Source organism: Bubalus kerabau, chromosome 9 (genome assembly GCF_029407905.1).
Source record: "Bubalus kerabau isolate K-KA32 ecotype Philippines breed swamp buffalo chromosome 9, PCC_UOA_SB_1v2, whole genome shotgun sequence".
Taxonomy (NCBI): domain Eukaryota; kingdom Metazoa; phylum Chordata; class Mammalia; order Artiodactyla; family Bovidae; genus Bubalus; species Bubalus kerabau.
The window spans coordinates 103,262,920-103,282,904 of record NC_073632.1 but is presented as its reverse complement, the minus strand read 5'-3'; the positions used below and the strand labels follow the sequence as shown (position 1 = coordinate 103,282,904).

General features: G+C 51.6%; 1 protein-coding gene across 4 annotated transcripts in view; it reads right to left on the bottom strand.

The window, feature by feature from the left end:
* Positions 1-19,985, bottom strand: part of TMEM181 (transmembrane protein 181) — a 63,414-nt gene that overhangs the window by 8,401 nt on the left and 35,028 nt on the right. For all 4 annotated transcript variants that reach the window (XR_008698444.1, XM_055536119.1, XM_055536121.1 and 1 more), the window contains exons 3-11: positions 17,063-17,118; positions 15,520-15,610; positions 14,188-14,309; positions 11,423-11,533; positions 5,860-5,940; positions 4,207-4,306; positions 3,630-3,760; positions 3,324-3,415; positions 2,034-2,091 (exon numbers count right to left, since the gene is read on the bottom strand). Coding sequence is in view for 3 of the 4 variants with exons in the window: in XM_055536119.1 (XP_055392094.1) it covers positions 2,034-2,091; positions 3,324-3,415; positions 3,630-3,760; positions 4,207-4,306; positions 5,860-5,940; positions 11,423-11,533; positions 14,188-14,309; positions 15,520-15,610; positions 17,063-17,118 (842 nt within the window). In the remaining variant the exon portion in view is untranslated. The remainder of the gene's footprint in view (positions 1-2,033; positions 2,092-3,323; positions 3,416-3,629; positions 3,761-4,206; positions 4,307-5,859; positions 5,941-11,422; positions 11,534-14,187; positions 14,310-15,519; positions 15,611-17,062; positions 17,119-19,985) is intronic.

Sequence of the window (19,985 nt, the reverse complement as noted above, 5' to 3'; positions counted from 1 at the left end):
TTTCCTTTAGTAACAGGACTAGACTGCTCAGTCTGTCCTTCCTGCGAGGACTTCCGAGCCCTTGGCCTCCCTAACTGCCAGGCTGAGGCAGGGACAAGTGACCAGAGCCACGGTGACCCTGCCGTGCCGGAGCCCGGCCCAGCGCTTCACCCTCCTTCTCTCTCTCAATCCTCACGACAACTTGAGGGAAGATCCCATCACTGCCCATCGCACAGACGACAAAGGGGAAGGAGGGAGCGGCGGCCATGGCCCAGGACCATGGGCTTCACCCGCAGGCCTGGGGAGCCTTGCCGGAGCACAGGACCAGCCTGTGACCTCGGGCAGGACGGGAGTGTGACCTTGGGCAGGACTGCCTGCCCCACGTCCTCCTGTGAGAAGTGAGCAGTGACCGTACCAGACAGAAACTCCCTAACTGTAGATTAGCATCAGTTCAGTTCAGTCGCTTAGTCATGTCCGACTCTTTACAACCCCATGGACCGCAGCACACCAGACCTCCCTGTCCATCACCGACTCCTGGAGTTTACTCAAACTCATGTCCTTTGAGTTGGTGATGCCATCCAACCACCTCATCCTCTGTCGTCCCCTTTTCCTGCTGCCTTTGATCTTTGCTGGCATCAGGGTCTTTTCAAATGAGTAGCCTGGAAGGTACAAACTCGACCAGCAGTGTCAAATGTCATCTGTCACCAGGGCTGAGAATCTTCTCTGACAAGGTGTCAGAGCAGCTCCTTCCTCCCCCTTCCTTAGTGTCTCCACCCCAGAGGGGCTGCCCTGAGGCCTCACCGCTCAGGAGACACAGCTGAGAGCCTTCCTGGGGCATCCAGATTCCCCAAGGGTCCGCCCCGCCCCATCACAGCCCGGGGACAGTGTCTCCCCAGTCTGGCCCAGGACACCTCCCCCTCCTCTGCAGCTCCAGGGGCACCCCGCCCTGCAAACCTACGATAGCATCCCAGGGCTAATTCAAGGACAAAGAGAGAGGACAAAACACAAAAAAAGACACCACCTCCCCCCAGTAACGGGGGCCTGCAGTCCACAAGGACGCGCCTGGTGGGCCCCTGCACGCTGCAACACTGGTCTCTATTTCCCACGCCTTCTCTCCCTCACAAGGTCACATATCCTTTGAGAGCAGAGGTTATGATGTGCTGTTCCTAAGGCACACACTGACGACTTCAGAACTCCTCAGACTCACAAGCAGTGGAGCGGAGAGGCTATGGGCACTCCGCTGCCCGAGTCCAGTTAAGGATCAGCGCTGGCACCAATCCCTGTGACACGTCTGTCTCAACCGCTTTTCGACATGGTATCATCATTCACTACACTTCTCTCCTTTCAGACAGCAGTTTCCACAAAGAACCACAGACTTGACCACCCTCTGCAAAGCTGCACGGGGAAATGCCGGAAGGTCACCTGGGGTCAGGATTCAGCTCTGGGGCTCGCCCTGCCCGGGGACAGGACTCCCAGACCACCCAGCGGGTGCCCGGGTGCCCTTCAGCCCCAGGCACCTCCACACTGCAGAAGCTGCACCAGGATGGGCTGCCCATGAGGCACCTACATATCCCGGGCCTCGAGAGGAGGCCACACTCAGGGCTGGCTGTCATTTGCGTTAAATAAAGACACTGGAATCCACCTTCCCAAAGTGCGAAAAATTTCAGGACTGAGACAGCGCAGCATCACCTGGAGGGCCAGGCCCTGGGGCTGTAGGGCTCACGGGCTCACGAAGCCAGTCCCACTCCGCTTCAGAGAACCAAGTGAACAAAATGTTTCCTTAACTGTTCTACAATGTTCCTAGAAATCGGCACAACCTCTGTGCCCTGGCGCTTCAACCATAAATCAAGGACGGGGAGTGACAACGCAGGGTTTCTTTTTCCTACTATTCAAACACATTTCCCCCAGTTTTCCACCCATGACCTTTCTATGGCCCTTGTCAAATAACCAGTTAGCCAGCTTGTGTCAACAGCACAATTTAAGTTAAAAAATTGAGTCATTTTTTAAAACAGCAGTTAAAAAAAAAATCTGCAGGTTTCACTAACAATCCTTACCTGAAAATTTCCTGTGTCAACTCGATACTGGTACATTGGATCATGTAATTCATTGACTCTAAAGATACGATGTTACAAAAAAAAAAAAAAAAAAAAAGCCATAGATTAATAACTAGTTTATTTTATACTTTCTCTCACTTGGCTTTTTAAAAAACTTACTAATATAATCTATTCACTGACCAACCATAAAAGATTTTTGAAAAGTAAACCTTGGTTTATGAGAAATCTCGAATTACCTACTGAACAGGAGTATAACACGACTCAACGGCCCACAGTCCTCAGTGTTGTAAAGTACAGTAATTTTCATTAAGAGAATCTCTATCCTATTTCAACTTTGAGACTGATTTTCAATGGCACCCCACTCCAGTACTCTTGCTTGGAAAATCCCATGGATGGAGGAGCCTGGTAGGCTGCAGTCCATGGGGTTGTGAAGAGTCGGACACGACTGAGCGACTTCACTTTCACGGCACCCTGTCTATGGCATGCACAACACCAGCACACAGATGAGCATCCGAAGACAGCAATGCGCGCAGCCGCTCAGCCTGTGTCCGACTCTCTGAGACCCCATGGACCGCAGCCCGCCAGGCTCCTCTATCCGTGGGATCTTCCAGGCAAGAATACTGGGGTGGGTGGCCATGCCCTCCTCCAGGGAAAGACAGCAAGAAAGGTAAATATAAACTTCCACGAAACTCATTTCAAAATGACACTGGTCACTGAGATGACAGGTGGGCGGGGACAGAAGTGGATATGAACTAAGTCCTGCCATTATTGTGCCAAGAAATGAGATGTGCCAGCTTCCAAAATCATATCCCTGAGATGGAACGAGTTTCTGCAGAAAATTCTGTTTGGGTGAATCAGGCTGTTCTGTGCAGTGCCTTTTTACTGACAGACAGAAATATTAAAGATCAACTCTGGGAGCTGGTGTAAGGATGGGAAGGTTTACAGACACAAACCAAAGGAGAGAATCAAAACATCTGGGGACAGTGGCAAGCCAGGAGCCAAATGGAGCATCATCCCTACAAATGAAGCCTCTGCCTCTCGGAAAGAGATATCTGAAATGACGTGGTCTTTTTCCTTTTCCTCCCGAGACTAGAAGAATCATGTATATATACCTCTACATGCTGTTTAAGCAAAACTGAACCCTCAGCGCAAGTCACACGAGCAAGCCTTGAAACCCTGGGTGACAGAGTCCCTTCTGGATGAGCTCACAGAACACGGTCAACTCTGAGTCTGCCCACCTTGTTCAATGCTCGCCAAGACTGCGGTTTCACGCAGAAGAAAGTTACTCACGTCTGCCATATTCCTAGGGTAACGGAAGCCAACCACAGTAGTCCAACAATGAAGAATTTAGGCAAATAGAAAGTCAAACACTTTCTTTCTCCCTTTGAAAAAAAAAAAAGTAAAAAATAGAGAAGTTTGTAATCCTTGCAAACCATTACCCCCTCACAGACCACACTGGATCATAGATACTCAGATCATGTCCACACGGCACGCATCTTCTGTGGACTGTGAAGCTGACGACAGGTTCTCAAGGCCGAGTCCACCTCAGGACCGTCGCCAGTGTCTGGAGCGGAAAGGTCAGCACCGAGGGCTCACCTGCACCCGGATCCCATGGTACACGCACAGCCAGAAGAGCAGCAGGGCGCACAGGAACACAGACTGGAACAGGTCGTCCAGCATCCCCGGGAACCAGCTGTTCACCAGGAAGGACAGGGGGAAGAACGGGTCTAGAAGGCAAGAAGCAGGCAGGCCTGATGAAGGCGGAACCAGCGGGCGCCCAAGCCACGGGAGGGCAGGGCTCAGGACGGCTTTCTCCCCGGTCAGAGCCTGGGGGGATGGTAGTGAACTAAAGGCTGTCTTGTTTTGCAAACTGAAAAGCCACTGAACAGATTGCTCTGGGGATGACTGCAGAGCTCCGTCTGCTCCCGCCAGCTGCAGCTCTGGAAGGAAACGCTTTCTGGGGCAGGGGACAGGGGCAGACAGCTGGGCTCCCACCCTCAGCCAAGTCCTCCAAGTGGGGGGTGGGGGGGAGTGCCCGCCCCTGCGAGTCCTGGGGCCACGTCCTCTGGCCAGTGGAGGCGCTCCTGCCCGTTCCCTGCTCAGGGCCCCATCGCCCCCGGGATGCCCTCCAGCTCTTGGCGTGGAGGGGGGCCGCACTGAAGGAAGGGCCTACCGTTGTAGAGCAGCAGCAGAGGCAAGAGGATGGACATCCACTTCTGCTCGATGCCCCAGTCTCGCATGGAGAACTTGCGGAGAGAGTGCGCGAACAGGCACTGCGAACCAGACCAGGCCCCGTCACCATCTCGGCCACCCCACGCGGCATCTCCTGACGGCTGTCGGCCCACATCGAAGGTCTGGAGCCAGCCCAGACCTGCTGCATTAACCCTGGGCTGAACCGAGACCGCCAGGGACAACCGGGCCTTTATCCCAGGACAGGGGTCAGACGAGGACGGTCACGGCCGTGACCACTCTGGCCTGGCCTCCTCCTGGGCAGGCTGCTTCTATCAGGAGGGACCGCCCAGGGAACAGGCCACATGCCCCCGAGGTGCGACTCACAGGGAAGAGCGGCTTCTGGGGGACACCAGGGCGCCTGGAGGAAAAGCCCCAGAATGAGGCTTACAGCCATATCAGACGGCGTGCCTGTTTTCAAACACATGCCTGAAGGGGCCCGGCTCCTGGGAGAGGCTTCTTTACAGCCTTTAAAGCATCACACAGTTTGGGATTTCTAGGCCTGGTGTTGTTTCTTGTTTTTACTGTGATCTAACAGAAGCCAGTAATCTCCTAAGCAATTTGGACATTCTGGGTTGATGGTCCACCTCCCCGTCTGTCAGAATCAGGCCTGTTTCTCTTGTTTGAGAACACGGGGCCCCGGGGGCCAGTTCTTTGGGCCCCAGAGTCTGGCTGCAGAGCTGCAGGCAACAGGAATCCAAGAAATAGTGAGGTTCTCTGATCCGGGGTCGATGGCACTTTCCAACCTCCCTCCATCAGAGAGCTCCCGGGCGGGCAGGCCCTGGCCAAGCCCCCTCTCTCTGAGCTCTGTGGCCGGGTGCGGCCCTCCAGCCACTCCCAGGTCACCACCTCCTGGCACGTTCCTCCACATCCCCTGTGCCCTTCCGCAAGCGGTCAGTCTGCGAAGCAGCAAGTCCCTTGGGTGGCAGCTGGAGCAGCCACTGCTGCCAAGAGTAGACCATCTCCTGGACGTTGGCACGGGGCAGGCAGCTGACGGGGGCAAGACACCGCTCTGCAGGCCCCCTTCTCCTTCCTTCAGTTTTCAGATGCCCGCCCTCGCTGGAGGAGCACTGATGGGGCTGCTTGTATTTTATAACAGCAGCTTCAGATACTGGCTTCTGTAATCGCCCCCTCAAAGTCATGGTGCCCTTGTGGACAGACACCTCGGATCCCAAAGGAGCCCCGAGCCTGCACGTCCATCCCCTTATCCTGAAAAAAGCCCAAAGACTGAAAGGTCTGGTCCACTTCTCCAAATGTAACAACCCAAGAACCTGCTGAGTCAGCACTCAAAGAATGTCAAACAAGGCAGAACTCCTTCCGTCCAAGTTACATGACACTTGTCACTGAACACCCATGACAGCTCACTTGCTAGTCAGTCACCTGTATTTGCTATGGCAGTATTCAGAAGTCCTTACGAATGACACCACAGCGTTCCTGCAGCGCGGCGCCCGGGCAGAATACACAATATTTTGTACCATCAGGTCGGCCGACTGGATGGAGTGTCTCAGAGTTCAGATAAATCTCCCGCACTCTGGCAACCAGAATTTATAAACTAACTCTGTCCTTGCTAGGATTCCATGAGGTGAACAGTACTTACAGTGACAATGAAGGTGAGCACCACAAAGACGAACCGGAACCAGATTTCCAAATGGGAAAACGCAGGGTCGTAAGTCTTCCACTAAAATGGAAAGCAGGAAAACAATCACATCCTTAACAATAGTCATTTCGAAATGTGAGACTACAGGGAATTTAAAATGTTCTCCTACACTTTCTGACATGTTCTAACACTTTAACACTTAGTACATTTTTATATTAAAGAACACATACTTTGTACCAAGAGTTGAAAATGGTTTTAAACGGTAACATACTAATGATGACTCTGGCAGATAAATTGTTCTATAATAATAATAGCATTTGGCTTTTAAATCTCACATCAAAGATTGATCAATGCTATCAATCTCTTTATTAGAAAAAGCCATCAGTGGGTAGGGGGTGGGAGAGACAGAAAAAGCCATGCTTTCTATTCAAAGAAAAAAAATAGTTTTAAAAATGCAAAAGATGTGAGTAGGTATGATGGTCTAAAAGACACTAAGTGAAACAGAAATATGAATCTGACACAAGAAAACACTGGAATTACAGCCGCCAGTTCTCGTGCTGAGCAGTCTCACTCACGTCAAGTCTGCGGCTACCAGGCCAAGGAAGGGGCCCTGTGTGCTGATGGCGGGCGGAAGGCAGCCCTTCCCACCCCGCTCAGCAGCCAGGTTCATCCCCAGACCCCAGGACACGCGGTGCACCGCGCCAGGAAGGACCATCATGTCCGTGCTGAATTAAGATCAGCTGAACGATGTAAAAACTGTGACAGAGCCACAATCGAGTGAAAGACTCAGATTTCCCTCACCTGCCTGCAACGTTAAATCACACACACACACACACACAGGACACGAAGCAGTGAGGGCCATGAGGGCCCGCTCAGGGGGGAGGGGCGCACCCTCGGGTCGCCCCACACTGTGCAGGAAGCCAAGCCGAGCCTGCGGTCTCCCTGAGTTGTGAACACCCTGCGGTGAGGGCAGGGACAGAGCTCACCAGTCTCACCAGTCATGACTCACGGGGCAGAGCACTGAGAGCACAGAGCTAGCTCCAGACACCTGCCAAGGTCGTGCCCCCACACCTTCAGCCGAATGTTGATCTGCGTGTGAGTGTGGATAATCCACCCAAGGCCGGGAAATCCCCGAAAGGAGCCCTGGCACGCTCACAGGGCCAGTCACAGCGCCTGCTCCACGGGCAGGATCCCTGGCACGCACGCAGGGCCTGCACAGCGCCTGCTCCACGGGCAGGATCCCTGGCACGCACGCAGGGCCTGCACAGCGCCTGCTCCATGGGCAGGATCCCTGGCACGCACGCAGGGCCAGCACAGCGCCTGCTCCACGGGCAGCAGGAACACACACAGGGGTCTGTGGAGCGCACTGCCAGCACGTTTTTTCTCGGCAGTGGGGCAACATCAGCCTTACACTTGGTGCTGCTCTGCTCCCACCAAGCAGAGTTTAAAATCCAGGCCTGAAGAGATCATTACCACGTCCTGGACAGAGCTCAGCGATGTTCATGAGAGTACAGAAGTCCAGCAATCATAAGGTCTGGCATTGAATCAAAAATACGAGACGTGTAAAAAAGCAAGAAAATACGAAACACGATAAGAAAGAAAGTGATCCATCAAAATGACCCAGAAATCACAGAGGATGGAACTGGCAGATAAGGACTTCAGGCAGCGAGAGGAGCGTGAGGCCGAGACCGGGAGGCCGATCAACAGCAGATGAGACATCGCAGAGGGTGTAAACGTGAACACACAGCAAAAGAATTGACTTAACACGAAACAGAAAAAATGCACAGAGCACCAGTAAGCTCTGAGACAACTTCAGGCGGCTGAGAAGATGTATTAATGTATCTGGAGTCCTCGGATTTCTATTGACGGGAAGAAGGCAGGAGGATAGAAAAAATATTTGAAGAAACAGTGGCCAGAATTTTCCCAGATTTGATGAAAACTATAAACTCACAAATCCAAGAAGCTCAACTGTACTCTAAGGACAAGAAACAGGAAGAAAAGTACGCCAAGGAACACCATAATCAAACTGTTTAAGGAGAAAAAAATCTTAAAATGAGGGTAGGGGATGGGTAAAGGGGAGGAAAACCATTATAGAGGACAAACATAGGATGAGAGATTTCTTGTCAAAAAACGCAAGCCAGAAGACCAATATTTTCAAAGTATTGTAAATCAACACAGTACCACTGCACGCCTATCGTTGCTGTCGTTCAGTCGCTCAGTTGTGTCTGATTCTTTGTGACCCTGTGGACTGTAGCCCGCCGGGCTCCTCTGTCCAAGGCATTCTCCAGGCAAGAACACTGGAGTGGGTTGCCATTTCCTCCTCCAGGAGATCTTCCCAACTGATGGACTGAATCTCCTGCATTGGCAGGTGGATTCTTCACTGCTGAGCCATGGTGGGAACCACACACCTATCAGAACAGCCAAAATGACAAAGACTGACCTACCGAGCGTGGATGAGACGAGATGTGAAACAGCTGGAACTCTCGCAGGCGCTGACCGACACGTGAGACAATACGGCCGCCGTGAACCCAGCGTGTCTTCGTCAGTGACACGGGCGCTGCCACACGAGTCGGCAGCCCATTCCTACGCACCCAAGGGAAGTGAGAGCGCACATCCATGCGGAGGTCTGGACACGGGGGTTCACAGCGGCTCTGCAACAGCCCCGATCTGCAAACAATGCAGACAGCCACGAGCAGGGGATCGGATAAACCAACTGTGCTGCCTTCACACGGGGATTATCACCCAGCAGCACAAAGGGATAAACTAGTGAGCACCCACCACCATCAAGCAGTGTCCGGGTAATTACGCCGAGTGCAAGAACTCACACCTGTCGTATGATTCCACTTATATAAAATTCTAAAAAAATACAAATGAGTCTGCAATGCAAGCAGAACTATTAACAATTGATGTTAATAGAAAAGTGGAAATCACGGTGATTAAGAACATATGAATTGTGACATCGGAGATCCGGGTTCAAACTCCAGCTTTTCCATTTCCCAGTTGGGCAGTTTACTTAATTACATTAAACCTCAGATTTCGCTTCCATAAAGCAACTGCTCTGTAGAAATATCGTAACATTTAAGTAAGCTGATGCACAGAACAAGTTTAGTGCAGACCCTGGCAAAGAGCAAAAGCTCAGCAAATAACAGCAGCTATAATAAATCCAAAATAATACAGCTACTGCGATGATTGCTTAAGAGGAAATGTAAACAGGTACAAAAGTTAAAAGGGAAGAATCACAATCAAAGACAAACCAAACAGTGACCCAAACCCAAATGACAGGGTTGGGTGAGCTAAACCCGGGGCGGGTCGGGGGGCGGGACTGCTGTGCTGTGTGCTTTGGTAAAAGGCTCTTAAGCGGGTGATGTTCAGACAGACGACGGAAAGGAGAGACCCCTCGTTGGGGAAACACGGTGCTCTCTCCTTTCCCTCTTCTCGAATCAGAAGGATGCAAACAGCAAGGTCTAAAGCACAGATGTTATCACAGGACGAGAGCAAAGTGCACCTGAGCTCGGACATTGGTCTCCAGGCCCTATCTGAGTTCAACTTCTGCCTCGTGAACTCCACGACGCAGGAAGAATGCTGATTGGATTTTCTGAGGACAAAGTTCGAGAAAATCAGTCACACAACAAAGAACAGAATCCAGATTCAAACTCAAAGGTCAGGAGAGGCTGGGGCAGAAAGAACACCGAGAAGAAATTTCGGAGCAGAGTGTAATGTCTGAGCAGCATCTGAACTGTTAGAAACCAACCAGAGGCTGGAACAAAGGAGACCAGGCTGACTTGGGGCCAAGGGGAGAAAACCCGGAGTCCGAGGGATCCGTAAGGGAAGAAAAGAAAGATCCTCGGAGGGGATGAGACAGCCATCTTCAAACACCTGCAGTGTGCACAGACAGACAAAGAATAAACTCGCTCTGTGTGGTCAGAGACAGGAAAAAGCAGTGTGACTGTGACCACGGCCGCCATCTGTCAGCACACAAAAACGAGCAGGCGCTGGGCACGGCCCCAAGCCCAGCCGACGTCCAGAGGCCTCCAGGCAACGGGGGAACCGCAGAGGCGGGAAGGCACCTAAGGGTGCAGGAGGCGCCCACACACCTCTCAGTGAACGGGACCCGGTCATCCAAATAAAAATCTGTCTATAAACACTAACGGACTTCCCCTGTGGCTCAGCTGGTAAAGAATCCTCCTGCAATGTGGGAGACCTGGGTTCGATCTGTGGGTTGGGATGATCCCCTGAAGAAGGGAAAGGCTACCCACTCCAGTATTCTGGCCTGGAGAATTCCACGGACTGTAGAGTCCATGGGGTCGCAAAGAGTCGGTCACGACTGAGGGAGTTCACTTTCACTATACATACTCGCAGCAGTGTTATTCCTAGCAGCTGAAGGATGGAAACAACCCAAATGCCCGTCCACTGATGCCTGGGTACATGAGAGGTGGCACACACACACAGTGAAACAGCATTCGGCAAAGGAGGAATGAAGTGCTTATGCCAGCAAAGCACAGACGAACTCTTGAAAACACGGCTCAGCAAAAGAAGTCGTTCATGGAAGAGCATGAAGGGCATGATTCTGCTCGTATGAAATGTCCACAAGAGGCAATCCATACAGACAGACGGCGGACGGGTGACTGCGGGGCTGGGGGAAGGGAAGCAGGGGCCAACCGCTCACAGGCTGCGTTTGTGTCGTGTGAATTACTGTGTCGCATGAATACATCACAGAACAGCGCGATTCGAGAAAGGAGCCCACTGGCACCCTCATTCAACAGTCACAGCTGTTGAGAAGTAGCTGTTTTATGACAAGAGACAAAAAGCAGAAGCAATGGTGGCACCGGGATCTGAACCCAGCTCTTCTGTCTGGTCTAAGACCCGCGTTCTTGGTCACCATGCTGATTATTCTGACTCCCAACGTGCAGAGGGGACAAGGAGGCTGATGTCCCCTGGGCGAGAGAGAGGGAAGTCTAACCATCAGAGCTTCCCAGGTGGTGCTAGTGGTAAAGAACCCGTCTGCCAGTGCAGGAGACCTAAGAAACGGGGGTTTGACCCCTGGGTCGGGAAGACCCTCTGGAGGAGGGCATGGCAACCCACTGCAGCCTTCTTGCCTGGAGAATCCCATGGACAGAGGAGCCTGGTGGGCTTTAGTCCATAGGGTCACAGAGAGTCAGGCATGGCTGAGTGACTCAGCACACAAAACCATCAAAGCTGTGCAATTCGGGGCACACCTGAGAGCAGGGACCCCTCCCAGAGGTCAGCCGGGTCTAAGTCCACTCAGGTCTGGAGGCGGCGGCCCCGCCTTCCCCAGAGGACTCCCCCAGTACCTTCCAACTGCAAGGCTACTCTTGCTAAGTCTCAGGACACCACGGTCTTCCAATTCCATGCTGATTCAAGCTATTCTTCACTCCATGTATACTTAATAAACTGGGTTTTTTAATAGTTCTTAGAATTGTACATGTCTTCCACCATCCAAAATAACACAATTTCGATGCTGTGATTTATTTCGGTCATTCCACAGAGAATGGGCGCTACGCAAACGAGCCATGGAAACGCTGTGCTCGGCTGGTGTACTTACGGTGAAGTTCATTTCCTTGATGGGCCGCTTCAGGTGTTCGAATCCCACAGTCACTGTATACTTAGTGTAATTCAGGTAGCTGAGGTGAGCCACGATGATTTCTGCACATTTCTGCAAATGCACAAGCAAGATCTGTGTCCTTAAAGCACACAAGACTCACTCTCCCCCAACTGACTCGTGAGGTGACCCATTCCAACCACAGAGGATCAGCACGGAGCATCTCCAGGGAGCTCGCCAGGAGCCCAGGGGAACTCAGATGCCAGCCAAAAGCAGTTCTTAGAAAGAAAGAAGCAAATGGACATATTTAGAAACAAATAACACGTGATTTACAATCATTAGACCTTCTCTACTTCATAGGATTCAAAATAGTACGTCACCTCGAGAATAGACTTCTGGTTGCCAACGGGCAGGGGAGGCATCAAAGAGCTGGACTAGGAGTTTGGGATTGGTAGAAGGAATGTTATTTGGGCTGCCCTGGTGGTTCAGATGGTAAAGAATCTGCCTACAACGCAGGAGATCCAGATTTGATCCCTGAGTCGGGAAGATTCCCCTGGAGAAGGAAACGGCAACCCACTCCAGTATTGTTGCCTGGAGAATCCCATGGACAGAGGAGCCTGGCAGGGTACAGCCCATGGGGATCACTATTATATATTGGATGGATCAACAACAAAGTCCTGCTGGGTAGCACAGGGAAGTATATTCAGTATCCTGATAAACCATAATGGAGAAGAACACGAAAAAGAATATACGTATATATAGCTGAATCACTTTGCTGTACGGCAGAAGTTAACGCAACACTGTAAATCAACCGTACTTTCATAAACTTAAATGATAATATGTCACCTGAATAAAAAGGTGAGTTAATGCAACGTGAACCGACATTTTCACAAATACACTGGTGCAGGAGGCGCGCCAGCGAGGAGCGGCTCCTCAGGGCCCTCCGCCTGACCTTCCTTCCCCCGTGGCCCGTCTCTGCAGCCGCTGTAGGATGCACGGGGTGGATGAGGCGTTTCCCTTTTCTCCCCTGGTCTGTGGCTCCCACGCAGAGCCCCTGCAGTCTCCGTGGCGTACCCACGGACAGGCCAAGCCCCAAGTTTCGTCCTTTAGGATCAAGAACGGGCCTTCTCGGGTCTCCCCCAAGGATGTGGACGTGGACTCAGTGGCCAAGCCAGCCCGGGGCCACGAGGAACACGCAGGCTGCCCGGGGGCACCTGCTGGAGCCACGGCTCCAACTAGGGCTGAGTCACCTGCTGTTGGGCAAGGCTTCCGGAGCCCGGGATGTCCTGAAGACGGCAAGAGGGCAGCTGGCAGGGCGGGGAGCTGCCCTAGGGGACAGGAGAGGAGGCAGAGGAGGGGGGTGTGCAGTGTCTGCGGGGCGGAGAAGGCGGCTGCTGGGCTGGTGGTCCCCGCGGCCCCCACGCCCGCCGTCCCTCCTGTCCATCCAGTGTGGTAGTGGTGGGGGCGGGGGTACCCGGGCTCTCATGCCAGCAGGTACAGCTCCAGCTCTCGCTTCCTCGCCCACCTCAATCCTCACCGCTCTCCGCCAACCCCCAGGGAAGGCACGGCCCCCCAACTTTACAGATGAGGAAGACACATTTCAGAAACTGGCCCACTGTCCCCGCTAACACAGGGGACAAACGGAGGAGGAGGAGGGGGCCAGCTCCACGGCCCGGGCCTCCCCAGGGGACCCAGGGCAGGGCTTGGGCTCAGCTGAGCAGCAGACACTGCCTGAGTACACGGGGCAGGGTGCGCTGTCAGCTCTGCCTCCGGGAGGCCCGGTCTGCTCGGGTGGCGGTTCTGACCCGTCTCAGGACCGTCCAGCAGACATCGACACAGAAGGGCCAGAGCCAGCGGCCGGCCTTGGACAGGACCACTCCCATCTGAACGCCTTCTCGCTGGGAAAGGCTCCCCAGCCTCTCCCGTTACTACCGGGAGGTGTGCATGGATGTCAAGGGCACAAACTTCGGAACAAAAGCGCCTGGGCTGAAGGCCTGGGGCTGTCGCTCACTCACCATCTATGTCATCCTGGGCCAGGGTCCCGCCCTCTCTAAGCCTCCGTTCCCCCTTCTACACAAGGGGGCTCTCACGACAGTTCCTGCCCCCGGAATGCAATGAGACCACATGTGGAAAGCACCGCCACGGGGCCACTTCCTGATACTATAACCAGACGCGATCTCTCCGGGGCTCCCCGTGCTGTCCACGCCCCACCTTGACCTGTTAGGTTCCGACAGAGCCTCTGAACTATGGCAGGGCCTGCTTCCCACTCTTTGGGTTTTGACGGAACACGGTGCCCTACGGTGAGGGCTCCTTTCCCGCTGTGGACCCTCCCCTCTGCCAGCCCGGGGCCACAGGCTGCACCTGGGGCGGATGCTCAACAAAGGCGGGCCACTCCCATGAGGCCTGGCTCCCAGTGCCCCATGTGGGTTGGGATGTGCATCCCACAGCTGGGAACAACCCAAGGCCCGAGCGATCCAGACAGACCACAGACAGCAGCAAACCACCCTCACGTGAGGCAGCGTGACCATGCCAGACAGGCGGTGACACAGACAGTACAATCAGGCACCAGGGTGTGTGCTTGTGTGTGTGTGTGTGTGTGTGTGTGAGCACACGCGTGTGTGTGCATTTCTAAGAATCTATAAGGTCTTGGTGCATGGGTTGGGTGGGTCTTCCATGCCATCAGTGGCATTAGCTTCTTTACCTAAGAAAGTAGCTCCACCTGCAGGAATGCGGCAAGACTCCGCCGTGGACCGGTCGCATGGACTCACCTCTGCACAGGTGAGCATCCGCGTCCGGTTGTGAACTTTGTTATGGATGAACTTGGTGGTCCCGTCCTGAGCTACACCATCAACCTTAACAGTCATGGTGAAGGTTGTCTGAATAGATGTTTCTACAGAAGAAGAATCCCGGTGTCAGAGTCCACAAGGGCTGGTCACACCAGCAGACACGCCCGCCTGCCTGGATGTGTGTCAGCCCAGGGAGGTCCCTCTGCGAGTGGGCAAAGCTGACACCCGCCAGCAGAGTCCAGCCCTCCCTCGAGGGTCTGCCTCTGACCCACCGCCAACCTTCATCTCACAAAAGGCCAAATTATTTCACGGCTGATAAAGTTATATTTTTTACTTTCCCATATACATTTTAATCTAACTTCATACCAAGATAAACATAAGTTTCTTATTTTTCTGATTATATAATCTCTTATTTTTCTGATTATATGCTCATTGTTAAAAAAACATCTAGGAATACAAATGCAAAGATATACATAAAGTATTAAACATATAATCCCACTGCCCAAGAAACTATGATTTCATGTTTGGGGCCATGCTTCCAGACGGTTTTCTAGACACACAAATGTGTAGTGCTATCGGATTTTTTAACGCTTTTTTAAAATGTTACAAAAAGGGGTTGATTTTTTATTCTAAGCATTTTTTTCCACTTAATTTACTGCAGTCATTGGGTTATCTTTCCAATTCTTTCAACTGAAGCACCTCTCTGAATCACAGCATGTAGAGAACGAGGTGGCATATGCTCTCGGTTCTTGGGGAGCTGCCCTGGGTGGAGAGAGCGAGGTCATCGCCGATGGTGGGTCCTTTGGACAGGATCTCTCGGCCTTTGCACCATAAGTATTTTGAGGCCAGCTAATTCTTCACTGTGGGGAGTCTGTCCTGTGGCTGCAGGATGGTGAGCAGCATCTCTGGTCTCCACCCTCTGCTAGCAGCCCCTGCCCCCCAGCTGTGACAGCCATAATGTCACGGTGTCCCCGGACGCTGTCAAGTGTCCCTAGGGCACCGGGACCTAGTTTTCTCCCGGAAGCCCCTGGAGGAGGCTGCCGCTGGAGCATCCACAGCATGCAGGCTTTGAGCCACGCTGCCCAGCACCCCTGGGTGAGGCCTGGCACCCAGAGCATGACCAGTAGCCCTGAGGGCCTCCTGGGGCTTCCGGAGGGCGGCATTGTCACTTGCCCTGGAGGACATTTAGGTGGCTTCCAACTTGCTGGTATTAGAAAGAGTAATCACCATCATTATAATTCATCTTTGAGCAGTTGCTAGAAGATTTTAAAGCTCTTTGAACCTTAAATCATTCTAAAGTGTCAGGCTTCATACCTTTTGATTGATCCAACTCGACAATACATGTCAGCCATAGCTGCTGATTATATGTAGACAGTGGTTTGGAAAATATTTGAATTGGCTTTAGCTGAGGCAGAAAGAAACAGAAGTCAAGTAATCAGGGTGACTTTTTCAGCTGAGTCTCCAAATGCCTCATCTTAACATACAACATTCAAATTTACACAAAAGGTTGAAATGTTAGCTTTGGAAGCAAAAACATGTAGTTTTCCTTTAGACAATATAAGTGAAATTCTGCCTTCCAGAAAAAGAATGGACTAACTTTCTCCTGCAGTTCACTTCTGATTCTCACCAACAACATCTAAGCAGGTGGTTTCTACCCTCTACAGCGTTGGGACAATATAACCACTTAAATAACAAGAAAAGGCCTCCTTGGAGAAAAAAAAAAAAAAGATTAAAGTGCATAGGATGATGCAAATAATAAAATAACGAAGGATACCAATGAATATTTTCATATTCACAAGAATCATTTTTTTAGTATCAATATGCCAGGTGTGTCACTGACGTCTGTTATTTTCAGCTTTCATGGTCCTGGGAATAAAAATTAGAGGGGACCACATTGCCAAACAGTGAGAGATTTTACTTTCTCGGACTGCCAAATCACTGCAGATGGTGACTACAGCCATGAAGTTAAAAGATGCTTGCTCCTTGGAAGAAAAGCTATGATAAACCTAGACAGCGTATTAAAAAGCAGAGACATCACTTCATCCACAAAGGTCTCCAGAGACAAAGCTATGGTTTTTCCAGCCGTCATGTATGGATATGAAAATTGGACCATAAAGAAGGCTGAGCACCAAAGAATTGATGCTTTTGAACTGTGGTGTTGAAGAAGACTCTTGAGAGTCCCTTGGACTGCAAGGAGATCAGTCAATCCTAAGAAAATCAACCCTGAATATTCATTGGAAGGACGGATGCTGCTGCTGAAGCTCCAATACTTTGGCTCTTCAGCATAGAGCTGACTCACTGGAAAAGACCTTGATGATGGGAAAGACTAAAGGCAGGAGGAGTAGGGGATAACAGAGGATGAGATGGTTGGATGGCATCACCAACTCAATGGACATGAGTTTGAGCAGGCTCTGGGAGTTAGTGATGGACAGGGAAGCCTGGTGTGCTACAGTCCACGGGGTCGCAGAGTCGGATATGACTGAGCGACTGAAATGAAGGATTTTGAACAAAAAGTATGAAGAAAATTCCAATAAAGATTAAAAAAAAAAAAAAAAGATTTGCACACGAGAGGAATCAGGATGAGCTAACCAGCCATTGGAAATGAACTGCGGCTCCCTAAGAGGTAACACCACCATCCTTTCTCAGCACTGAGGTCACAATTACAGCAGAAAAGGTAATTTTAGCAAATTAGGACCCAGAGGCCAGCAGCTGAAGTGGAGTAAGAAATGTGTGTTGCCTGAGAAGCAAGCTGCAGGGCAAGGGGGAGGTTGATCTTATTGACCCTCTAAGCAGGACCATTTCTTAGTGACTCAGAAATTTACAGGGCCCACCAGCTGCCACTTAGACCCAGTCTTACCTTTTTGCTATTATTTAGTGAAAAGTTAGCTGCAGAAGTCTGGATCACTTTGGGTCCTAAAGCATAACAGAGAAAGAAAAAGCAGGTTATAACTATATTGATAATTCATCTATTGATTTTTTTCCAAATGCCAAGAAAGTCTCATATATTATACAGAGGTAGGCTTTTTCCTGGTCTGTCTTTAGAGGCTTTGTACATACACACACACATATATACACACATACACATACATATGTATGTAAATATATAAACATATGAACACAGACATGCAACATCTACTCTGCTGCACACGATGACCTCCCGACACCGGCGAGCAGAACGTGACAGCACATGACACACGGTTTCCACGGACTGCATGTGCAGTTCCCCTCCCCGCCCCCCGCTCTCTGGGAAGGCTCTCTCTGCGGTGTGTGGGTTTAAGAAAGCACCAATGACACAGATACCGTCTACACAGTTTGCATAAAGACTTTTGCTAAAAAATTATACACCTTGATCCATTCACCCAATTAATCCAACCTTCCAAAAATATTAAACTGAGGATTTTAAGAAGGCATGACATATACTAATATATTCTCAAGGTTTTTACCGAAATAACAGAGAATCAAGCTTCAAAGGATTTTATGCCGTGATATTTCAGAGCTTTTCGGCCTTAAAAGAAGTCGTCAAAGGAAACCCTATAAACCTGATTCCACTCAGAACTGGATTGTGCTGTAGCAAATCCCTGGCCTGCCGGTGTTCCGGGCCATCCTGCGGCCACGTCCAGCCTGCTGCCAACCACCCTCTGCTTGGAGCAGGAGATGCCTGAGTTAACTCAACCGGGGCAGGAGCACCCTCTGGGGCGTGTCCATGAAGGCTGAGAGAGACAGGAAGGAGGTCGGCACCCACAGACAGGCTCATTTCAAAACGACTCACAATCCGAGTGCGCTCCTGCCCCAGGAAGTGAGGCAGTCTGGTCTCTCAGGAAGGGTTAAGAACTGGGAGTCAGGAGGTCTTGACTTGAGTCTCAGCTAAAGGCTCTCTGGATCTCATTCCCTCATCTGCAAAGCCCAATGGCTCCTCAGACGCTCCTAACTCTGAAATCCTGACAGCCTCACTCTAGAAAGTAACTTTCTTTGGCGTTAGTGGTACAGAACCTGCCTACCAATGCAGGAGACACAAGAGACACAGGTTCGATCCTTGTCCAGGAGATTGGGAAGATCTCCTGGAGAAGGAAATGGCAACCCACTCCAGTATTCCTGCCTGGAAAATCCTATGGACAGAGGAGCCTGGTGGATTCTGGCCCATGGGATCGCTAAGCGCTGGACATGACTGAGCGACTGAGCACACATATCAACAGAAAGTCACTGGGAGTAGAGGGCTTGTGATGGCGATTTTGTATTTCCACTCGACTGGGCCCATGGTGCCCAGATACCTGGTGAAACATTACTCTGGGCATGTCTGTGAGGGTGTTTCTGGATGAGACCACCTTCTGAATCAGCAGACCAAGTAAAGCGGGCTGCCCTCCCGGTGTGGGTGGGCCTTGTCCGAACGGTGAAGGCCTGGACACAGCAAAAGCAGAGTCAGGGAGGATTCACTCTCTTCTCTGTCCTCAGCTGGTAACATGAGCCCTCACCCCTCTTCAGACGAGGAACTACGTTGTCGGCTCTCCTGGGCCTCCAGCTTGCTGACTGTGGAAGCTCTCAGCCCCCATAGTCACGAGAGCCAAGGCCTTATGATAAAGTATCCCTCTCTCATCTCCGTCCGCCTTCTGTAGCTCCCACTGATTCAGCTTCTCTGGGGAACCCTGACTCACACAGATTCTGGTACCGAGAGTGGTACCCTAGGATCAGCGGGGAGAGGGTGAGTTTTCTACACTGGCTCTGGGGTTTCTGGAATTGATTCTCTAATCTGATTAAAGATGCTAACGACTGTGTGTCCAGTAGTAAAATGAGCACTGATGGCCCAGGAACATATGCAAAATATTTTCATTAGATACTCCTAATCAGCCATTTATTACAAGGAGCAAGGAGTTAAGCGACTCTGTTTAGGGATACTTCAGAACATTCTTGGAAAACTAACAAACATAATGCAGATGGCGGGTTGCTCCTAATGTCACTGGACAAGGTGGTGAGAGACAAGGATGAGCTCAGGGACGTGAATTCTCAGCTCAAGGGACGCATGCCTGATCTGAAAGCGCCTGTGTGGGCCCTGACGGAGACCCTTATTTCCTATGGTCACAGGGCTGAGACTTCTTATCACACTAGAATCTCATCCTGCAACTGGCTGAATTACAACCCTGCTGAGCAGCCAGCCTCGCAGGAAGCCTCCCTGCTGAAGTGACCACGCTGACCGTGAGTGAACAGAAGCCTGTTCCGGGGACACGTGGAAAGGTCCTGATGAAGCTGGGCACACTAAATTCCCACGAGTCCTTTCCCAGTGGGACGCTCTCCCCATTCCCCTTGGAAGGGGCCTTCCTGGCTCCTCTTGACGGACCAGCCCTGCCCCGCCTAAGCAATCAGGGATAGCTCCTCGGAGGCAGTGGCCACGCAGGACCACACCGTTTCTCCACATGACCCGCCCCCTTCACCTCGAGACCTGTAACTAGACTCACATCCCAGCAGGCCCCAGAGGGGAAGCACAGGACCCATGAGGATGCGCGCTGCGTGCCTGAAGAACGGCCTCAGTTTCCTGATTTATGCAGACAGAAACCCAGGGAACACGGTGTGCGATGACGGTGGAAGGAACAGGAAGCCGTCTCAGGCCCATCGGATGGATATGGGTTCACTAAGCAGAGATTCTGCAGCAGAAAAGCTGCAGCTCAGGAGTCAGAAAGGGCTCCCAGGGTTTGACTGGGTGGTTGGCTAAAACAGAGACCCAAAGGTGGTTCCAGTGAATGAATCAGAAATACTGCACCTGCCCAGGTTTAGTGTATGGTGGGGGGGAG